At 36.1% G+C, this 20,002-nt stretch overlaps 1 protein-coding gene across 2 annotated transcripts in view; it reads left to right on the top strand.

Moving 5' to 3' along the window:
• The window catches only part of RGL1 (ral guanine nucleotide dissociation stimulator like 1), a 204,071-nt gene that overhangs the window by 51,241 nt on the left and 132,828 nt on the right, over positions 1-20,002 (top strand). The window contains exons 1-2 of one of the 2 annotated variants that reach the window (XM_051998796.1): positions 430-589; positions 1,771-1,881. In XM_051998796.1, coding sequence (XP_051854756.1) covers positions 563-589; positions 1,771-1,881 — 138 coding nt within the window. In that variant the 5' untranslated portion in view covers positions 430-562. Of the gene's footprint in view, positions 1-429; positions 590-1,770; positions 1,882-20,002 lie in introns of those variants that run through there. The other variant, XM_051998795.1, reaches the window with a different exon arrangement.

Here is a 20,002-nt window from a genome sequence, read left to right as displayed (position 1 = left end):
CTCTTTGTCTCTTTTAGCCAAGGGAGGGGAAAAACACGGACACACACACACACACACACACACACACACACACACACACACATTTCTATTTTGGCACCTGGTGACCATCGAGAACCCAGATAAACTCCAAAGGTCTGTTTTGGTGAGATAGCTTCTGGAAGGTTTGGGAACTGGAGAAACTGTCTCATCGGGACTTTGTATATGGAATTTAAGAAAGGGAGAGTAAGTTCATAAGCATAAACAGGAAAACCTTACATCACAAAGTGGCGTGGGGAGGAGTCTTTCTCTGCTCTCTCACTCCCTCTCCTCGCTCAGTTCTTTGTGGTCGTGAATTGACTGCAGCAGAACCCGAGCAAGAGAGAGGGTAGCAGCGTGTGTGTGTGTGTGTGTGTGTGTGTGTGTGTGTGTGTGTGTGTGTGTGTACGCGAGCGTGCGCGCGCACGCCTGCCTGCCTGTGAAGGGGGAAAGTGCAAGAAGATTTGCAAGAAGAGGGGGAAAAAGAGCGACTTTTGCTTCTGAGAAGGATTCATCATGCAGCGTCCATCTGAAGACAAAACTGAGAATGAAATTGCTTTGGAAAGCTAAAATGGTAATTAGAACTTTCTGACATCTCTAGAGACTTCTCTGCTTGGAAATCTCCTCCACTACCCCCTCCCCCTCTCCGCTCAGGGCCCCCACTTTTAATTTCTTTTAGGAGTTTGGACTGTCTCAGAGTAAACCGAGTGATCCGATCCCCTGTTTGCGTGCAGCTTCTCAAAGGGATATCGGCAGGAAAGCTCCAGATTCTTAACTCCTAGAGGGTGTATGCTGCCCTTAAATGATGCTTATCTCCCCAGCAATAATTGTCGTGTGTGTGTGTGTATGTGTGTGTGTGTGTGTGTGTGTGTGTGTGTGTGTGTGTGTACACACTATGTGGCAGCTAGGAGAAACTTTTCAGAGAAAGGAAAACAAAGTTAGTGGCATCTGGATGAATTCAGGAGGGTTTTTGTTGTTGTTTTTGCTCTCTCCCTTTCTCCGGCTTGGGACTCTTTAATACAAAACTTGGGTTTAGTCGGGGACACAGCAAATCCGGGAATCATTTCAGAAAATGTTTTAGTTGCAAGTGCATGATGATGTGATGCCTTTTTCTCACTTGCCAGATTATCTGATAGAAACAAAACTTTCAAGCCCCTTTAACTTTTAAAATCCCAAAATCTTAAAAGGGAAGTGGTGGAGCAGAGTAATTCCTTTTGAGTGGAATGCAAACTCTTACCATTTTAGATACTTGTTTGCTTTTGAGTTTAAATAAGTGAGACATTTTTAAAAAGTACAATCTTCCAGTGACTTTTCCCCTTTAACTTGGGGTGGTGATGGTGGTGATGGTGGTTCTGTATATGTGTGAAAAAAGTTGGTTAATCCAAACCAAGTCTTTTTCTTTAGGGGGACAAAGTTTTTTTTTTTTTTTTAAACTATTTAAAATATGTGAGAGTCTAGGAAAAATAACTAAATGGAAAAGTCCGGGTATCCTGATACCACAGAAAAAGGCAGCCTGCCAAGTAAATCTCGGCATTCCCCCTATCTCACTGTGCAGTGAGTGGCTCTGATTGTTAGATTTATTTTGAACAGCCCATCTTGTGCCTTGAGTGCTGAGGGAGACACAGTTGTAAGCAGCAAAGCAGCTGGATACATTGTGGTTAGAGAGAGGAAGAAAAGCACTCCTTTTTTTTTTTTTTTTTTTTTTCTCCCCCTTCTTCCCTTTCTCTCTTTTTATTTTTCTCCCTTCCCTGGCAGAGCTCGATTCAGGACTGGGGTGAAGAGGTAGAGGAAGGAGCTGTTTACCATGTCACCCTCAAAAGAGTCCAAATTCAACAGGCTGCCAATAAAGGAGCACGCTGGCTAGGGGTGAGTAACACTGTCCCAGTGCAAACTGGAGAAGTTTTGAGAACTTTGCAGCCGCCTGTCCTGGAGTTCCAAGTCTCTGTCTTTCTGTGAATATCATCATTATTTAGCAAAGGCAGACTTTCCCACAGAAAGGAAACTGACAATAAACCAAAGTTTTTTTTTTGTTTTTTTTGTTTTTTTTTTTTTGGTTTTGTTTTGTTTTTTTTTTCCTACTGGACTGAAGAAAACAGGTCTGGTTTTGTGCTTGGTCTTTTCAAAAGCTCCTTCCCTAGGCTTGTCAATAATTCAAAACCTCTTAGAACTCCCTCGAGATTGAAGACAAACAGATCTAGGTGAAGAACAGTGCCACAGAGTAACAAGCAAAGATAGTGGGGCTTGCAAAAGGAGAGATAAGCAAACTTTACCCACAGAGCATCCCTCTGTCCTTTAGTCTTCCTCTGCCCCTTCCCCTCCCCCCACAGCAGAACCTTCCCATCCTCCTGTATTTTCAAGTTCTGTACACAGAGTGCCAAGAAAACAGAGCATATCAAACCAGCTATCTCCAGTGAGTGACAGACTTCTTCATTCTCTGCCTGTCCATGTAGGGATGGAACCAAAAGCCTTTTCATTGCCTTCAAACAACATAGATGGGCTTTTGGGAGGTTTTGCTTTCTAGAAATAAGTTTCTTTTCTCATTGAAACTCTAAAATATGTGGTAAGATCATGGCAGTTCTGAAATCATGGCTTATCTTAGGTGGAGGAGAGTGACAGAGAGAGGGAGAGGAAGAGAGGGAAGCAGGGGGAGAGGGAGCCAGAGAGGGAGGTGTCATCTCTCTAGTTAGTGTGACAGGTTTGAGTAGGTATCACATTCCAAGAAAAGAAAGGGATCCATGACCTGAGAGAGAGAAGTAAAATGATCTTGGAGTAGAAAGGTGGCAAGTTGGATTTGATGGAAGGCTGAGGAGTGGGTAAAGTCCCCTGAAAGGACAAGAGTTTTGCCAGGTGGATCAGGTGTAATTTTATCTGTCCTTGTTTTTGGTAAACCCTAGCATCATCATCACAGATTGTAGAAGGGCAGAAAACAGGGATCTAGTTCAGCCCTCTAGTTTTATAGATAAATCAAGGGCCAGAGAAAGAGGAGGTGACTTGCTAAGGTCATATAGATGGGAAATATAAGAGTTAAAGTTCAAACTCAAATATGTCTTCTGTGTATTTCTGTATTCTTTGGTCTTTCATGGAGCCTCAGAATGTATTAAACAAAAATCAAGGGTGACCCAAAAAGTTTTAAGGAGAGAGGGAGCATAGGAAGGATAGGAGAGGAAACAAAGATTGCCTCAGGCTTTGCTTAGGAACAGGAGAGCCAAGTGGCCTTATTCTCCCTTCCCCTCAAAAAGCCCCCATCCTCACCCCACCCCAGGTTTAATGAAGAACATTTAACTATGTTAAATGTTCTATGTAACTGCTGACATTGGCATTCTGTTCTTTTCCTCTTGATAAAGTTGGGGACATCCCCAAAACTACTTAAATCAGTGATACCAGCCCTTAGGTGCCATAAAGTATTTATTAGTGACCTTTTCAGCTTTGATCAGCAAGTCACTGAATTTAGTAAATGGGAATTGGAGTGTTTTATCCATTTAATGGATGTCATTTTAAAATTAATTATGCCCCTCATCAGCAATTCCAACAGGAAAAGCAGAACTAGAATTTGGAGTAGTCATCATCTTATTGTCGGCTCTTATGTATTTTTTTAAACATGGTGTGGTTTGATCACTCTGGTTATTTCGAAACGAATCATAACTACTGAATAATCACAGCTGTCTTCAAAAAAGTCTTTACATTTTCTGGTACAGGGTTATTCCTCTCTAATGACATTGTTCATTTTGCTTGGGTTGCACTTTTAGTTTTTAGCCAAATACAATAGCAGTAAATGACTGAATCATTTTGCAATGGAAAAAAAGGCTAACTAGGCATTCCTCCAAATAGATGCTTGGGGGCTGTGGGTTTAAATAGACCTTCTCAGTCATTTATTATTACTTCCTACTCTGTCTATTGGTTTTACCTTCCTATCTCAAGTGGTCCTACATCTTTTGCCTCTAATATTTCATATTGCCTATGAACACACACATAATCAATCCCAGAGTTCACATACCTCTTAATATGACAGCAGTTTTTTTGCTCGGAAGAATAAAGGACATAGAAAAATTGCCCAGACTGATGGAAAAAAGTGAACTTCCCTACTCAATGGTGTCTGTATATTGTTGCTACTAATGCTTAAAAGTTGCTTAGAGCTTTTACAGAATCTTGGTGTTGGAAGGGATTTCAGGGGTTATCCAATTCAAACTGTATCTATCTGACACCAACCCTTTACAAAAACAAGTAAATTTTTGACAAGTGGTCATAGATAATAGGTTTTTGAGCTGTAAGGGATCTTAAATTAATTAGTCATTTTATAAATGAGTTAAACTATGACCTTGAGAAGTAAAATGAATTGAATGAATGAATTAAAAAGCATTTATTAAGTACTTACTATGTGCAAGATATTGTGTTGAGATAAAAAAGATTTTTACTTTGATTTTGGGGCTAAAAATACAAAAGTGCTAGACAGCATGTTTCCAGAGTGGTAACTGAGGAAAGGGTCTTTAATTTGGAGAGATCTAGGGATTGTGAGTAGAGCCATAAGGCCACTAAAATCATACTCTTTCCAGGAACAATGATTGGAGTTCCCAGAGCAAGAAGTAAAAGGGAGAGAGTAGCAAGACATATGGCAAAATATCCATGTAGGCTTTGCTTTCCTAGTAAACTGTTGCTAGATGGAGTTTACCACAAATCACACAGGTTGTAAAGAACAGTTCTAGGATTTACACAAGTCCTCTGATTCTAAACCCAGGACCTTTTCTGTTATGTAGCACGGCCTTAAGTTTCCATAATATTTCAGGATCACTTATCTTCTTTTATCTTTGAGGATTCCAGTATACTTATTCTCTATTTTCTGAAGCTTTGCTTTCCTCTGAGGAAATTCCAAATTTAACTAAATGTGGCCTATCAATTAGGTCATGGTAATCTTTTATTTTTCAATGAAATGAAGTAATTTCTTGTGCATGTCATCATTTCAAAATTCCTAAAAGAAACCACTATTGGAATTAAACAGAAATTGAGAGTAGGAGGAAAGAAATGATAACCTTAGGCTTCTTTACAGGATTTTTAAAAACTTGAGAAAAAAAAACACACCTATTTTCATGACTGTAACCAAAAGTCTTAGTGCATTTTTAAACTATTAAAACTTAATTTAAAATGACAGAATGACTTTTGGGACAATAGAATAATCAATTCTCTCCATAATCCTATTTTTTTAATTCATTTAAAAACATTATTCTGAAAAGGAATCCATAAGTTTACCAGATTGTCAAAGATGGGGCTGTGACACAAAAAAAGAGTTAAGAATCCCTACAATTGATTATAAGGACAATCATTGTTTCATTTTGTCTTTGTATCTCTGTGGGTTAATACAGTTCCTGGCACTTAGTTGACACTTTATAAGTGTTTGTTCATTGATTGAGGAGGTCTTGAGAAGAGGGAAAGGATTTATTTATTCATTTAAAGTTCTTCAAGTGTTACATTTTATATTTCTTTTCTATAGTTAAGGGCCTCTTATCATTGGGAGGGCCATACAAAAATGCTTAAGAAATACTTCAAGAATTGAAAAAGATTTCTGAAATGAAATGTAGACAAGAAAACTAGACATAGAAAGGAGGGGAATGGTAAGAACTTCTAAGAGGCCACTTGTACTTTCTGAGTTAAAAATGGTGAGATGATTAGAATACAAATTGGTATTACAAGAGTGGATGGAAGCACTGATAGAAGGAAGATGATACCTACAAGCATATTCTTTCTCCTTTTTTTAAAGATGAATTAGCAAGCCCATTTCACCATAACAAAGCTGGTGTGACAGTTTTACTAGTTCTATGTTTTGGATGACATCAGTTTTAGTTACAAATCTGGGTACTTCATTGTGATTGGTGAAAAAATTTCTTTGGTGAAGGGAATCTCTTCATTTTTCAAAAGTGATTTCAGGACAAAGTTATGTAGAACATAAAGTTAAGCATTGCTGCTGCCAAGTAGACTTACACTGTTGTCCAGGCAGCCAAAATAACTGATCACTTTTTTTATTTGTTCTCTAGTACTCAGTTCTATATACAGAATTAGGATTTGATCTTAAAAGGGAAGATCCAGAATGGCACATATCCAGATGTCAAGTGTCTGATTCAATCCAAAGAAGTACAATTTTGTTTTGAATTGTTAATAGAATGTAATGGAAAACGTGCTGGATTTGGATTCTGAAAATCTGGGTTCTAGACTCCAACTTGCCACTTTCTAGTTGTCTGACCATTGACATATCACTTCATATATCTGGGTTCAGTTTTCTCAGCTATAAAATGTAGGTAATGATACTTGTCTACCACTTAGGATTGTTGTGAAGGGAGCACTTTTTATTACACCATAGAAATATAAGTTGCTGTTGTTATTATTAAAGTAATCCAACACTTCTGGGACAGCATGTTTCGTTGTAAAACTAATAGTCAGAGGAGATACAGACATTCCTGGCTTGTACAACCTGCACATTGACAGCAAGGCAATGTTGGGCAGTCTTTTTAGCTAAACTATTGAAATATCGATCTCATTTTTCCACTTATAGAAAGATACCAGATGGGATTATTTTGCTCAGATATTGCCCCAGGAAGAAGAATGATCCTGGCTATGAACCAAAAATCTGTTGAGCCAGGTGGTGTTAGGAAGAGGAAAGGATAAAAACTTTTGCATGCCTTTGTTGCCAGTATTGTTGGTGAAGCTACATTGTTCATGTATGTGGCAATAATTGAAGGAAATTTATCTGTCCCTAACAGCTTGGGAACTTGAACTGTTATAGACAGAATTTCTTATAGTAAGTGCTAGATGGTAGGTTGAGAGGACATGGATTTTATGTTTTATAATTTCTGGCAATCTATCATACTGGTTATTTCAGACTATCACAAATCCCTGATCAAGCAAATTGCATCAAACTCTTGGGAAGGGCAATTCAGAGTAAAAGTATTCCAAAGGCATGAGTGATGATGCGGCGTTATCATTGGTCGATTTGTCCAAACAAATGTATTATAGTTGGTGGACCTAGTAAAGTTAGGAAATAGGTAATGAGAAAGCAGAGTATATTTAGAGATCCAGAAGAACTATTATGTATCTTGGTGTTTGTGTTCAAAGGAACTCAAACTGAGAGCTAGTTTAGGTGTGATTATGTAGAGATGGGAGTAAAAAGATAAAACAGCCTTGTTATGGATGTCGCAGAGAGAGCTTTGACTCTTAAAGAAACAAACCAAATTTTTGCTTCTTCACAGATAGCTCCTGCACTCAGATAGCTTTCATAGAATACACAAAGAGAACAGAGATATTTTCTCTTTTGAAGGAGTTGGAGATATAGTGACTTTGGAGAGAGAAATGTAACTTGTTTTAAGCAAACTCAATAGCTGAAATACCCAATTACATTATCTAGAAAAGAACTGATCTGTGCTTGGTATTATACAATTATCAATAACTTGGATTAAAAACCTAAATTTTTAAATATCCCAAACTGCAGTCAATAAAGTTGGGAGGGATAGCAATTCTCTGGATGACAGGATTCAGGATTTCAAATTGTTAAAACAAAATATCATGGGAATAGATATAAACCCTTACACTTGGATATTTAAAAATATCAATTTCACTACAATACAGGTTAGATTTAAGGTTTCTGGTGGATTGCAAATTCAATATGAATCAACAATATGATATGGTAGCTTAAAAAAAGCTAAAGGGATGTTAGGCTACATTAAAAGAAAATGAGGTGATAATATTTGTCCTTGTCAGACCATATTTGGAATATTGTTTTCAGTTCAGTTCTGAGAACCACTTTTTTAAAGAAGAAAGTTGATAAAGTAGACAATGTCCAGAGGATGGCAATTAAGTTGATGAAAGGCCTTCAGATAGTGTCTTGTAGGGATCATCACTTCAAGGAACTGTGGATGTTTAGACTGGAGAACAGAAGACTTAGGAAATGTGATAGCTGTTTTCAAGCATTTTAGGAATTGTTATGTAGAAGAGAGAATGAACTTGTGTGACCATAGAGAGTTCAGAACTAAAAGCAATATAGGCAGACATTGAAAAAAGGCAAATTTATATATGAAATAAATATTTCCCCCCAAATTATAACTATCTAAAAGTGAAATGGATTTCCTCTTTAAGTAATGGGTTGCTCTTCACTGAAAATTGGAGATATTGTAGAGTGAATTATTATTCAGGTATGGGCTGGACAAGATGGCCAATGTGGTCCTTGTTAACTCTGAGATTATTAAATTCTGTGACATAGTGAAACTGGATGATGAATTTTCACTTCAGTTGTCAAAGCCCTACTAATTTTTCATTATATTTCTCTCAAATACATTCCCTCTTTTTATTCACATTGCTATTATACTAATTAAGGTTCTCATCAACTCACCACTGGACTATTCTGATGGATCCTTGACCTCTAAGTCTCTCTTTAACACAGGTGCCAACATCATCTTCCTACTGTATAGGAACCACTGTGTCATACCTCCCTTCCTGTCAGAAATTAGCAGTGGCTTACTATAACCTGTAAGATAAAATATAGTCTTGTTAGGCAGACATTTAAGGTTCTTTTCAACTTGTTTTCAAACTACCTTTGTAGTGTTCTTTCATCATGTTCCTATTTGCATACTTCATATTCCAGACAAACTGGACTAATGACCATTTCTAAATTTAGCCCAGTGCTGTCTTGCTTCTGTGAACTTCCATAGGCTATCCTTTATGTCTGGAGCATACGTCATCTTACTTGTTGAAGTCTTTTTTCTTCCAGACCCAACAATAGTACTATTTTACCTACATGAAAACTGCTTTGATTTTTCCCTCCTCAGAGCCAGTTTGAAGAGAAGTCAAATTTAAGTTTTTCTTGATCAAGCTGCAACTCTCTTTTATTCCATCACATTCTATTCAGGTGATTAGAGGGCTGGATTTGCATCAAGAATACCTGTACCATAATGATGATGATGATGTTTCATCTTTGTATTCCCAACACATAGCATACTATCTTGTAAGCATGTAGGATGCTTAGCAAATGTTTAAATTAATTAAACTTACAGGAAAGATTCTTAGATTTTACTAAGTAATTGTAGACTTCCTTCTCCAGGTGCTTTTAAAATAAAGAAGTCATTTATTTCTTAATATTTTACTAGTATTATGTTCAAAACAAGGTTTGGCAAGTGTTACAATTACTTGTTATTGGAATGCCTATTAAGTTTAAGTATTATAAAACAAATCTTGGAGGAAACATTAGTTTGCAGATTGTCATTATTTTATTAATTTAAGAGAAAAAGGCACTTGTGTTTTTCAGGAGGCATGTTTTATTTAACCTTAGGAAACTAAATTTCACAATGTACTTTCATAGCAAATTGTAGAGATGTTAAAATAGCATTCTCTTATCCTTAAAACAGATTTTGAAAAAAGTTGTTGATATGAAATTATATAACTTAGAAACTATGAAGAAAATATATTCTCTGAGACAGCTGTTATGGTGGGGTTGTCATTACCTTCAGAACTTTTGTGAGATTTATATAAAGCCCAGATTCTTAAACTGTGGTTAGCAATCCCTTATGAGATCTCATAACAATGTGGGGACCACAAAATCAGGATTTATTATTAGTAAATATTTGTTTGTATACCTATTTTATCTACCTATATGCCCAGAGTCACATAAAAATTTCTTGGGCCACAAAGGGTCATGAGTGGAAAAAGTTTAAGTAGTCCTGGTATAAAGCATATTTAATATAAAGTTGAAAACATTCACTAAAGCCATACAAATCTATCTCCAGTAAATGTACTGAAACATAAATAAAAGAGACATGTTAACTTCTTATAATACATACTCTTCATTAAACCTACGATGGTTCTGAATGTTTAGCCTCTAATGATCAACCTAATTAAGAAAGGTCCTTCATCAGAAAGTTGACCAGTTTCTGACATTTTTTTAAGTCACTGTAATCAGTGAGAGATACCTGTCAAGCAAAATATGGAGGGAATTGTAGAGGGCACAATCACTGATGAAAGCATGAATCTCTTGATTTATTGAATTATTTGTCATCTTGTTTCTGTGGAAATTGAAGATTAGTCTTTTGAAGCTTTAACTGCAGGAAAGATAGAGAAATATAGAGTAAGCTATTTTCACTTCCACTTAGCTCTTGGTTACAATTTGCCAGTGTTCTTTTCTTGTTAGTTTTCTTTCCTTCATATTCATGATACGAAGTTAGTGCCTTCCTTTGATAGGACTCCTAAATTACCAGAATTATATTATATCAGGATGTATACACACATGTGTGCTTGTGTGTGTGTATGTATGTATATATGTATATATATATATACATCTATATACATACAAATATATATACACACACATATGTATGTGTATGCATGCATAATATTAATAAAAAATACCATTAAATGACAAAGCTCTATTTTCCATTTAACAAATATTTACTATGTGAAAAAGCATTTTGCTAAGTGTTTGGGATGCATAATCATAATTCCTGCTTTCAGGAAGCTTATATTCTAATAGGAATATGCAGGATTTACACAGATAAATAAAATTTGGTTGGGAGAATGAGTACTAACAATTGGGGATAGATATCCCAATAGACCTTGTGTAGGTAGTAGCCCTATTGATGAACCTTAAGGTAGCTCCAGTATTCTAAAGAGACAGGTAATGTGGAAAACATCTTATATTTCTTTCCATGATAAACTTTTTTTGGGTCATGATAGTCTAGAATAAAAGGTTGTTTTTTTAAAACTGATTAAATGTTTGAAAATATAGTTGCATCTCCATCCTGTTTTAAGAATAGGTCAATAGAGACTTTCTGTTGGTTTGTCAGATGAGTCAACATTTAAAGCTATTTTCTCCTTTTTCTGAATATTGGTAGAGGACTTTGTATTGGAGGTTTATTTTTGATGTAGGCCTTCCTAGGACTTGGGAAGAATATCTAGATTAGGGGCTGTCAAAAACATTCATCCTAAACTCTCTGCAAATATGTCTGTGCATGTTGCTCCATGTACTTTCTGTGGCATGGGTTAAGATAAATGTACTTTACACAGTGACTGTTTAATAGGCTATTTCACCAAAATTCACAACTTGAATCCATGCAGAGCTATATAAACCCAGCTGTTAGATACCACCACTTCAGAGCAGCAGCATTCATGAGCATTCCCTATGGTGGGTTGATGTAGAACCATGCCTTTGTATTCTGTGCAACAAAATCTCTAAAAGGTTGAGTGCTTCTTGAAGTTAAACTTCAGCTTTCTTAAATTGTCTTCCTTCCCCATTGGGTGGCCCTCTGGCTAAGAAAAGGTGAGTTAAATCCAAGCAGAATTCCAGTTGTAGGAGTTTCATGAATGAGTGGCAATGGAGATGCAAGGCGGAAAGAGCCCAATTTGGCATCTCAGTTCTCAAGGGAACTTTGCAGAGGCAGTGGTTGAGAAAAGGCATCACATCCCCTACTAAGTTGAAAAAAATTCAATTGGAACGTCACTGAGAGAAGAAATATGGAACCCACAGATGGTGATTATAGTGTTGCATTTCAAACAACAATTCTTGAGTTTCTGATTGTGTTGGTAGGAGCGCAGTGCATGCTATGGTTGATTAGCCTGGGTGTTCTTTTTTTCTCTTTCCTCCTCCCTTCCAACTTCTTTAAACTCTCTTTGACACTGTTTATACTGGCAGCTTCCAGTGCTGCCTTTGGAGGCTTTCTATGTATGCTAGCTCCAGGCCCCATATTAAAACAAAACAAAATAAAACAAAAAAGCCCCTCCACTTAAATTTCTGGATGGTATAATTCTCTCTGCATTCACCACTGCTTCTTTCCTTCCTACCACACACATATGAATTTGAACTCGCATGTGCAAACACATGCTCCCACAGTACTGAGTCACCTTTTAACAGTTTTTCTTTAGGTTACTTTGAGGATTTAATATGTTTCTCTGAGGTCATATTGCCATTACTCTTACAATGTTCAGAACCTCATTATTTCAGCTCTTTCTATTTGGGCTGCCCTGAATTGCCACATCCTGGTGCCTGTCCTCTGATTTACCTTTTCTTCAATAATAGTCTTTTGTAAAAACAAAGCAACAAAATTTGAGCCTTAAATACGGCCTTATTATTTAGGCTGTATGTGCTGGAAGAGAATGCCCTCTGCCTTCGGCTCTATACCTTTTCTTTATACAATGGGAATTAGATTTGCTCTTCTGCATTGTGTTGGGAGTGATTTAATGATTTGCTGCCTCTAACCCTGTTCTGTTTGGCAGAGTATGACCTCTGAGGTTAACATTCTACTGTGTGAGTGTGTGTATTTTTACTCTTATACTCTGATTACCTTATGTTTTTCAACATTTAACTGCTTCAGCCATCTGTTGTCCATTCCCTGCAGTCCATCACAACAAGGTTGCCCTTAGACTGGGCTGAACTCTCCTACAAGTTTGGCTTTTCACTGCTTCCTGCTCAAGGGTGAACAGGTCACCCATTTTGACTTTTATTTATTTATTTATTTTTTGACTGCTGGGTTTCAAATAGCTCTTTTCACCTGGAGCAGAAATCCTTATACTTTGTGGAGTGAAAATATTTTGGAGATTTAAAAAGGCTTTAAAAAAAAATTAGATGTGGACCCTAATGAACTTGTATGGTAACACACACACACACACACACACACACACACACACACACACACACACACAAGCAGTAGCAGAATTACTGCTAATTTCAGGCGATTTGCTTAGTGCTGGCTTTTCCAAAGTTATAGCTTTCATCTCCAGTGGAGAGAAAATGATGGGGAGAGGAGAGAACAGGCTGTTTTATGACTATTGGTAAACGAAGTTGTAGATGGTTTGCATATCAAGTGTAGATAGAATGCCATAAGAACTATGAAAATTGTACATAAAAACTGTGTGGTTTGAAATTGCTTCTTCAAGACAAAAGAAGCTCCTTGAAATCAGGGTATGTTTTTCCTTTGTATCTTCAGTGCTTAACTTGGTTCCTGGAGCATAGTAGGTACTTAATTATAAATACTCAAAGGGATATTTGGAATTCTTTATCAAAAAATTACAGGAAGCCAAAAATCTTTGGGTAATAAGTGAATCACAGGGAAAGAAAGCTATTTTTTGACTAAAGATTGCCTCTCAGAGGATGTGCTATTAATAAAGTCAATCAAAGACCTGAGTTCAAATCTAGTCTCTGATACCTACTAGCTGTATGATCCTGGACAACTCTCTTAACCTTTGCCTCAGCTTCCTCATCTGCAAAATGGGGACAAAAGTAATATCTACCTCTTAGAATTGCTATGAGGATGAAACAACAGTATTTGTAAAACTCTCAGCATACTGTCAGACAGGGTAAAGATTAGCTATCACCATCATCACATCATCAATAAAATCCATAGTTAGTAGGATCTGCATAACCTCATTCTATGCAGACTTTTAAAAATGATATGATGGCATGATAGCATGAATATTTCTTTGAAGTTATCAAGGACAGTCTAATATGAAATTTAATAGAGAAATATCTAAACTCAGTTAAAAATTTTTAAGGAATTGCACCTTTTGGCACTTTTTTCTTTTGTTATTATATATAGAACCAATAATTCCTTAAGAATCCTCCTCAAACTGTATATTCTCTAACTGGGTTAGGTCAGATTTTTCCTAAAAGGTAATTGAGTTAGAACTTGATTGGCTTCAAAGATGGAGCAAAGCCCAAGCTGTTCCCTTCCCCACCCCACACAGTTTTCTTGTATATTGGATATAGAAGGTTCTCGCCCATATGGAGTGGTACCTGATCAAAAATTTATCAAAAAAGGAAATAATATTACTTTGGATAAAGCCACATTGTCTAAGCATTCTATAGTGAATGGAATGTTAAACTCTGAGTCAAAAGAGACCTGGATTCAAATTTTGGTTCTTATATTAGCAGTGTGACTCAATTTCTGTGATTCAGAACATTTCACCTTTTTTTTGCTTCAGTTTCTGAATTTGTAAAATGCAGTTTTATATCTATAGTACTAACCTTAAAGAACTTTCTGAGGCTCCAAGGAGATACTGTATGTAAATTTCTTTGTAAATCTCAAAGTGCTACATAATTGTTAGTTGTTGTTGTTATCACTTTTCCATTTTTAGATGTTCATGTAACAATTCATCCTAGAATTCTGAACAGAAATCACAGTCAAGTTTGGTCCTTTAGAATTTGCAGATTCTACTGTCTTTCCTTCCCCCTCCCCCCCAGCCTTTTTTTTTTTTTTTTTAAATAGAACATTCTTCTTTGTCTGATCCTTTGATACCTCTCTCAGTATCCTCAGTCTTTCAAAAGTCACTGATGGTGACTCAGAAGCCATATTGACCAATTTGTACTGTGCCTAGGAGGTAATTCATTTGGCTCTGGTGGTTTGAGTTTATAGGGCAGGCAGTTACCTTATGATTATCTCTCTCATTAACTTTGATATCAACTCCTAATCATTCATTGTTTTTGTTCTGTTCTTTCTAATCCAAAGATGATGCTCTTTTATAGAAAAAAATAGAAATTAATTGCAAGAGTTGAACATCTATACTTTCTTTCCATTATCGGTTATCATTGTTGTAAATGAGGCAGTTTAGTGACACAGTGGATAGAGTGTTGGGCCTGCAGTCAGGAAGACTGAACTTCCTCAACTATTTACTAGTAGTATGACCCTGGAAAAATCACTTAACTCTGTGTGCCTCAGTTTCCTAATCTATAAAATGAATTAGAGAAGAAATGGCAAACCACTTCAATATCCCTGCAAGAAAACCCCATATGGGGTCACATAGTCAGACATGACCAAAAATGGCCTAACTGGCCCTCTATTAGAGCTCAGCTGAGCTTGAAGGAGTTGTTCCATACTGTTTCTTTTTGGAAAAATATAGACAGTTAAAAAAAAAAAAGCATAATAATAGTCTTTCTGTTGTCCCTGATTTTCCTCTCCAGATTCAGCTTTTTCTGAGCTGTAATACTCCTGACATTATTCTTATAGGACTATATATGCTTTTAAATTTATTTATTTTTTTTTTTGGCTACTTGCTTCTATCTTTTGTTTGGTGAGTCTTTTAAAAGTGTAACCACATTAGTCTTTTAAAACTAATTTCTTTAATTCTTCTAAATCAGAATTGTTTCTGGCTGTGTTTTCAGAATTTTATCCTTGGGAGCTTCCTTTTCAGCTGACTTGCCCCATAGAAATTTAGGCCATTCAATCCTATCTGTTCTTTTCTGGAACACTTTGAAATCTGTTCTCTCAAAATCTAGAATATATATCTAGAGAATACTTGACTTTTCTATCTTCTGTCACAGATTCTAAGTTTGGGTGGCAAGTTGCCTTACAAAATTAATGAATAAAAATGGTTCTTAACATGATTCTAAGGTTTACTTCTTAACCAATTTTCCATCTTAATAGTAACAAACCTTAATCTTTATTTTGAAATTTCTGTGTAGAAGAATTTTTTTTTAAAGCAGGGCTGTATTCCCTTTAATTTTGGTACTATTTGTGCTTATAAGTATTTTCTTTTCTAGTCCATTAGTATATAGTGAATTAACAATTTGGTCTTCTGGATCTCATTTTTTTTACACACCAAATTATCTTAGATTGCCCATACAGCTAAATACTTATATACTTTTTCTAGCAATAAAAAATTAGTTTGGCTACTTAGCCATAGAACTTATTCTGTTCCCTATGAAACTGTTTTTTTTTTTTTTTCCCTTACCAGAAATAGAGAGAATGGAATCCCATTGTTCTTACAAGTTAAGCTGTCAGTCTAACCATTTTAGTTTGGGCCTGTTTTGAAACTCTGAAAAAAAAAAAAAACTTTGAGTTGAAAAATGAAAGCCCTGATTCCCAACTCTTTCTCCCAAATTAGACAGGAAATTTCTTAATAGATTCCTGATAGCGTTTGATTTGGTAATAAATCTTATCAAGAAGTGACTGACATGAGAGAGGCAAGAAAGGATGCTGGATAGTAAGGTATGTAGATCAGGAGATTAAGGTTCATTTTTTCCCCTCTCTTCCTCTGCTACTCAACTTCCTGGAAAGATCTTTAATTCTGTTATCTCTTCCCTTTTCTTCCTAATTGCAAAATGTTTCTCTTTGTTTAATCTCCCTATCTTTCACTTAGTGATTACATAGATTCATCTTTATAGTCACAAGGAGACCACCATCTTCTCTATTTAACAAATTCAAGTGGGATGTTTATGAATGCGAAACCTTCCATCTTAATATCTTTGACTCTTTTAGAGTCCCTCATTTTTAAGGTGAAGAAACAGCCACAGAGAAATGACTTAAGTGATTTACTGGAGATCACACTGCAAATCAGGAGCAGAATATGGAATCAATTATCATTTTGTATTTTCAGTATTAATAGGAATATGGATTGTGAGTGTAGAGTTCCTGTAACTATGAATTGGATGAGAATTTTAAAAATCAACAAAACAACTCTTATTCCTCAATTATCTTTATTCAGGATGTTGCTTATTAATTCAACAAATACATTGTATATAAAACTTTGTCATTTTATTTTCTTTTTCCCTTTAGTTAATCTAGGACTTTTGTGTAAAAAAAGGGAAAAGAAACAAAGAATGGAAGATACATAAATGGAAAGGAGGAAAGGGAGTGGGGAGGGAAAGAGGGAGGAAGAAAAACGGGGAGAGGGAGAAGGAGAAGGAAAGAGAGAGGGAGAGAAAGAAAGAAAGGGAGAGAGAAAGGGAGAAGGAAAAGGAGAGAGGGGGAAAGAGAAAGGGAGAAGAAGAGAGAGAGGGAGAGGAGGAGAAAGAGGAAGAAGGGGAGGGAAAGGGGAGGAAGATGGAGAGGGGGAAGGATGAAGAAGATAGAGAGGGGGAAGGAAAAGTAGAGGGAGAATGGGGGAGAGAGAGGGAGACAGGAAGAATTTTTCCCTTTCTCTTGTAACCTTTAACTTTTGCAAAATCAGATCAGATTGTGAAGATGGGAAGATGAAATGTACGTCCCCAAAACAGGAAAGATTCTCATGTTTCAGAGCTATGTGTTTTTATTGCAACAGGGTATCAACACTTGGTATGAAGCCAAATTCTGATGTAGGACTTGAACCCATGACCTAATGCCAGAGGCAAGAATGTTACCAACTGACCCACACTGACACTAATAAGATGTAGGCATTTAAAAAACTTCTTTGAGTAGTCTTATTGTTACCCTCTGTGTTTTTTTCTTTCAGCTTTTCTGTGTAGTGTTCTTGACCTTCCTGCTAGTAGGATTTTTTTCTCACTGTCTTTCCATTTGCTTATTCCAGCTGCTTCCCTCTTGCCTTCCGTTTCTTCAGTGCAAATTCCCTTTTTGTTTCTGTTCCTTCCTCTCCTTTCTAGCAGATCGAATACTTTCCAGAAACATTCTGGCTCTTCAGCCCCTTATCTGGCCTTCCTTCTATTCAGATGTGGCCCACCCTGCTTGTCTTCAGATCCTTTCCTGCTCTTCTAACCCCAACCCTCATCCCCTGTTTGTGGCAGTTCCCCAGCTGACGCATAGAACTAGTTGACCCTTGTACTCAGAAACTGAACTGAAAATGAAATCCCTTGTATTATATTTTTAATACGTGATTTAGTCCCATTGAGTGTTCCAGGCAAACACTGGCAGCTCTCTCTCCGACTGCTGGCTCTCTCTGTAACAGTTACCAAAGGAGAAAGGATTCTCGCACACTTATTTAAGTCAGGGATATTACATTCTTCCAAGAAAGAAATAATCTTGTCATTAGCTGGAGTAGTTTTTATCTAATGTAACTGGTACACTGTTGTCTTGCATATTCAAATCGTTATTTTATTTACTTAGACCATATGGAAGCTGAAATTAATAGAATTCTTCCTGAAAATTCTTTGGTTATAATTCAGGGGGGAGTACCTCCTTAACCAAAAGCACCATCTAGTTTTGACACAAAGAGTTCATAATTCAGCATTTTGCCTTGACGCTAACTAAAGTTCTGCCAATTCATTTATTTCTCTACATGTCAGATTTCTCATCTGAAAAAAAACTGTTAAAATGAGAGATAATAGATAACAAATAATAGATGTTCTTATAACTCTAAATATATGATACTCTGATCCTTCATGAAGTCTTTCCAGAAGAGGGTCCTCCATCTCTAGTGCCTTCCTCCATGAATTATCTTATATTTATTTTGAGTATATTATTTATATTCACATTATATAATATATAATACATATGTGTGTGTATATGTATACATATATATCACATTATATCCCCCATTGAAGGTCCTTGAAGGTAGGCACTGTTCAATTTTTGTCTTTGAATCCTCACCAACTTGCCTTTCTCAGGTTTTGGTACAAAGTTGGTGCTTAATAAATACTTGTTAATTGGTTGAGTATATAGGTAAAAATTAGCTTTTAGGTTCAATTAAACTACACAAATATTGGATAAAGGAATATATGGCTTTACAGCAATTTCTGTGGAGAAAAAAATCCTGGGGCTTTTACTGAACCACAAACCCAGTATATATCAACAATTGACAGCCAAAAAAAAATTCCAATCTTCGATTGTATAACCAGAAGTATGACTAGCTCAGAGAAAGTCTATTCTTACTTGCTGTGCTTTGTTGAGATATATGCAAGTATAGATGCCTGGGGCAAAAAAGGCATTGATGGCAACAGTTTTCAACATACAGTTACTGGTCTTCTGGCTAAATGTCATAACTTATTAGGATTTGGAACAACCATGTAAATTGACTTGATGGTGAATGGGAGGAAATGTTAAAGTGACTAGAGAAACAGCAGGGGATAGGGACAGTCCTCCTTCCCCATTATATGTTAGTATGGCTATATTACCAGGAAAAAAAAGAAATCTCATTTTCAAATGAGAATCCTAAATCCTGCATGTGATGTCAGTTCATACATAAGAACATTATAATATTTCTCTTTCTAAAAGAACAATCTAAGAGATCATTTTCACAAAAGCAAATAATGTTTACAAACTTTGCTAGAGTTGAGGGTGTATCTCCTTATGGTGTGATTGTGACTGTGACTATGATGTGTAGACTATGTGATCCTAGAGAACAAACTCTAGTAGTTCCTATAAAAATAAAAAGGCAGCAAATTTGAGGCTGACAATTGATGGAGTATCTTTCATTTGAGAAGCAACACATCTATGTATGAAAAGATTCCTCCAAAAGTTTGGCTATGGAAACTCATGAAACTATCTTTGAATATATAGAGAAGCTGCTATTTGCATAGATAGAAGGAATATTTACACTGATGAACTAAATGGTTTTTTGAAGGGTTGAAATATTGACATTGGGCCTTATGGTCACAAAAGGCTTTTAATGGACTTTTATCTCATTTATTCCCTTCAATAGTCCTGTGAAGTAGGTAGTAAAAGGATTATCCCTGTTTTATAGATGAAAGTGAAACACAATGTACACAACTTTGAAGTCAAGTTAAATTAAGACAAGAATCCAGGATATTTTGTTTTGTTTTTATTCTAAATATAGTATTCTTTTTACTGCGTAAAATCTGTTCTTTTGGGAAGCAAAAGTTCAGAATTTTGGGCAATTCTTTTAAACAGATCATCAACATTAGAATAGTTCAATAAAAAGGTATGTGTCTGGGTGCTATCTTTGAACTCTTTATTACCATTACTATTGCTTCCATGTTGTACACTGATAGAATGATATCTAAGAATGATTTTTCCAGTGTCTTTTTTTTTTTTTTTTTTTTTTTTTTGATGCTTATGTTTGAGTCATCAGCCAGTTTCTTAGAAGCATGGTACTCCTGGGACCGAATTTACATTCTTAATTTTAAAATAGTACTATTTAGTTTTTCTTATCTATTATTGTATTAGTCACTTACTCCAACAGATTTCTTCTTCTCCTTCCTTCCTTCCTTCCTTCTTTCCTTCTTTCCTTCTTTCCTCTTTTTAAGAAGAGAACAAATTGACTTAAATACTTCAGGGTTTATTATGTAAATGGTCTTAGATAAATAGATAAATTAAATCTATATGGGAGTGATCTGATTGGTTTTGATAGTAACAAAAAT

This window comes from Antechinus flavipes, chromosome 4 (genome assembly GCF_016432865.1).
Source record: "Antechinus flavipes isolate AdamAnt ecotype Samford, QLD, Australia chromosome 4, AdamAnt_v2, whole genome shotgun sequence".
Taxonomy (NCBI): domain Eukaryota; kingdom Metazoa; phylum Chordata; class Mammalia; order Dasyuromorphia; family Dasyuridae; genus Antechinus; species Antechinus flavipes.
The sequence above is the reverse complement of the archived record's forward strand: the minus strand, read 5'-3'. Positions and strand labels throughout refer to the sequence as shown.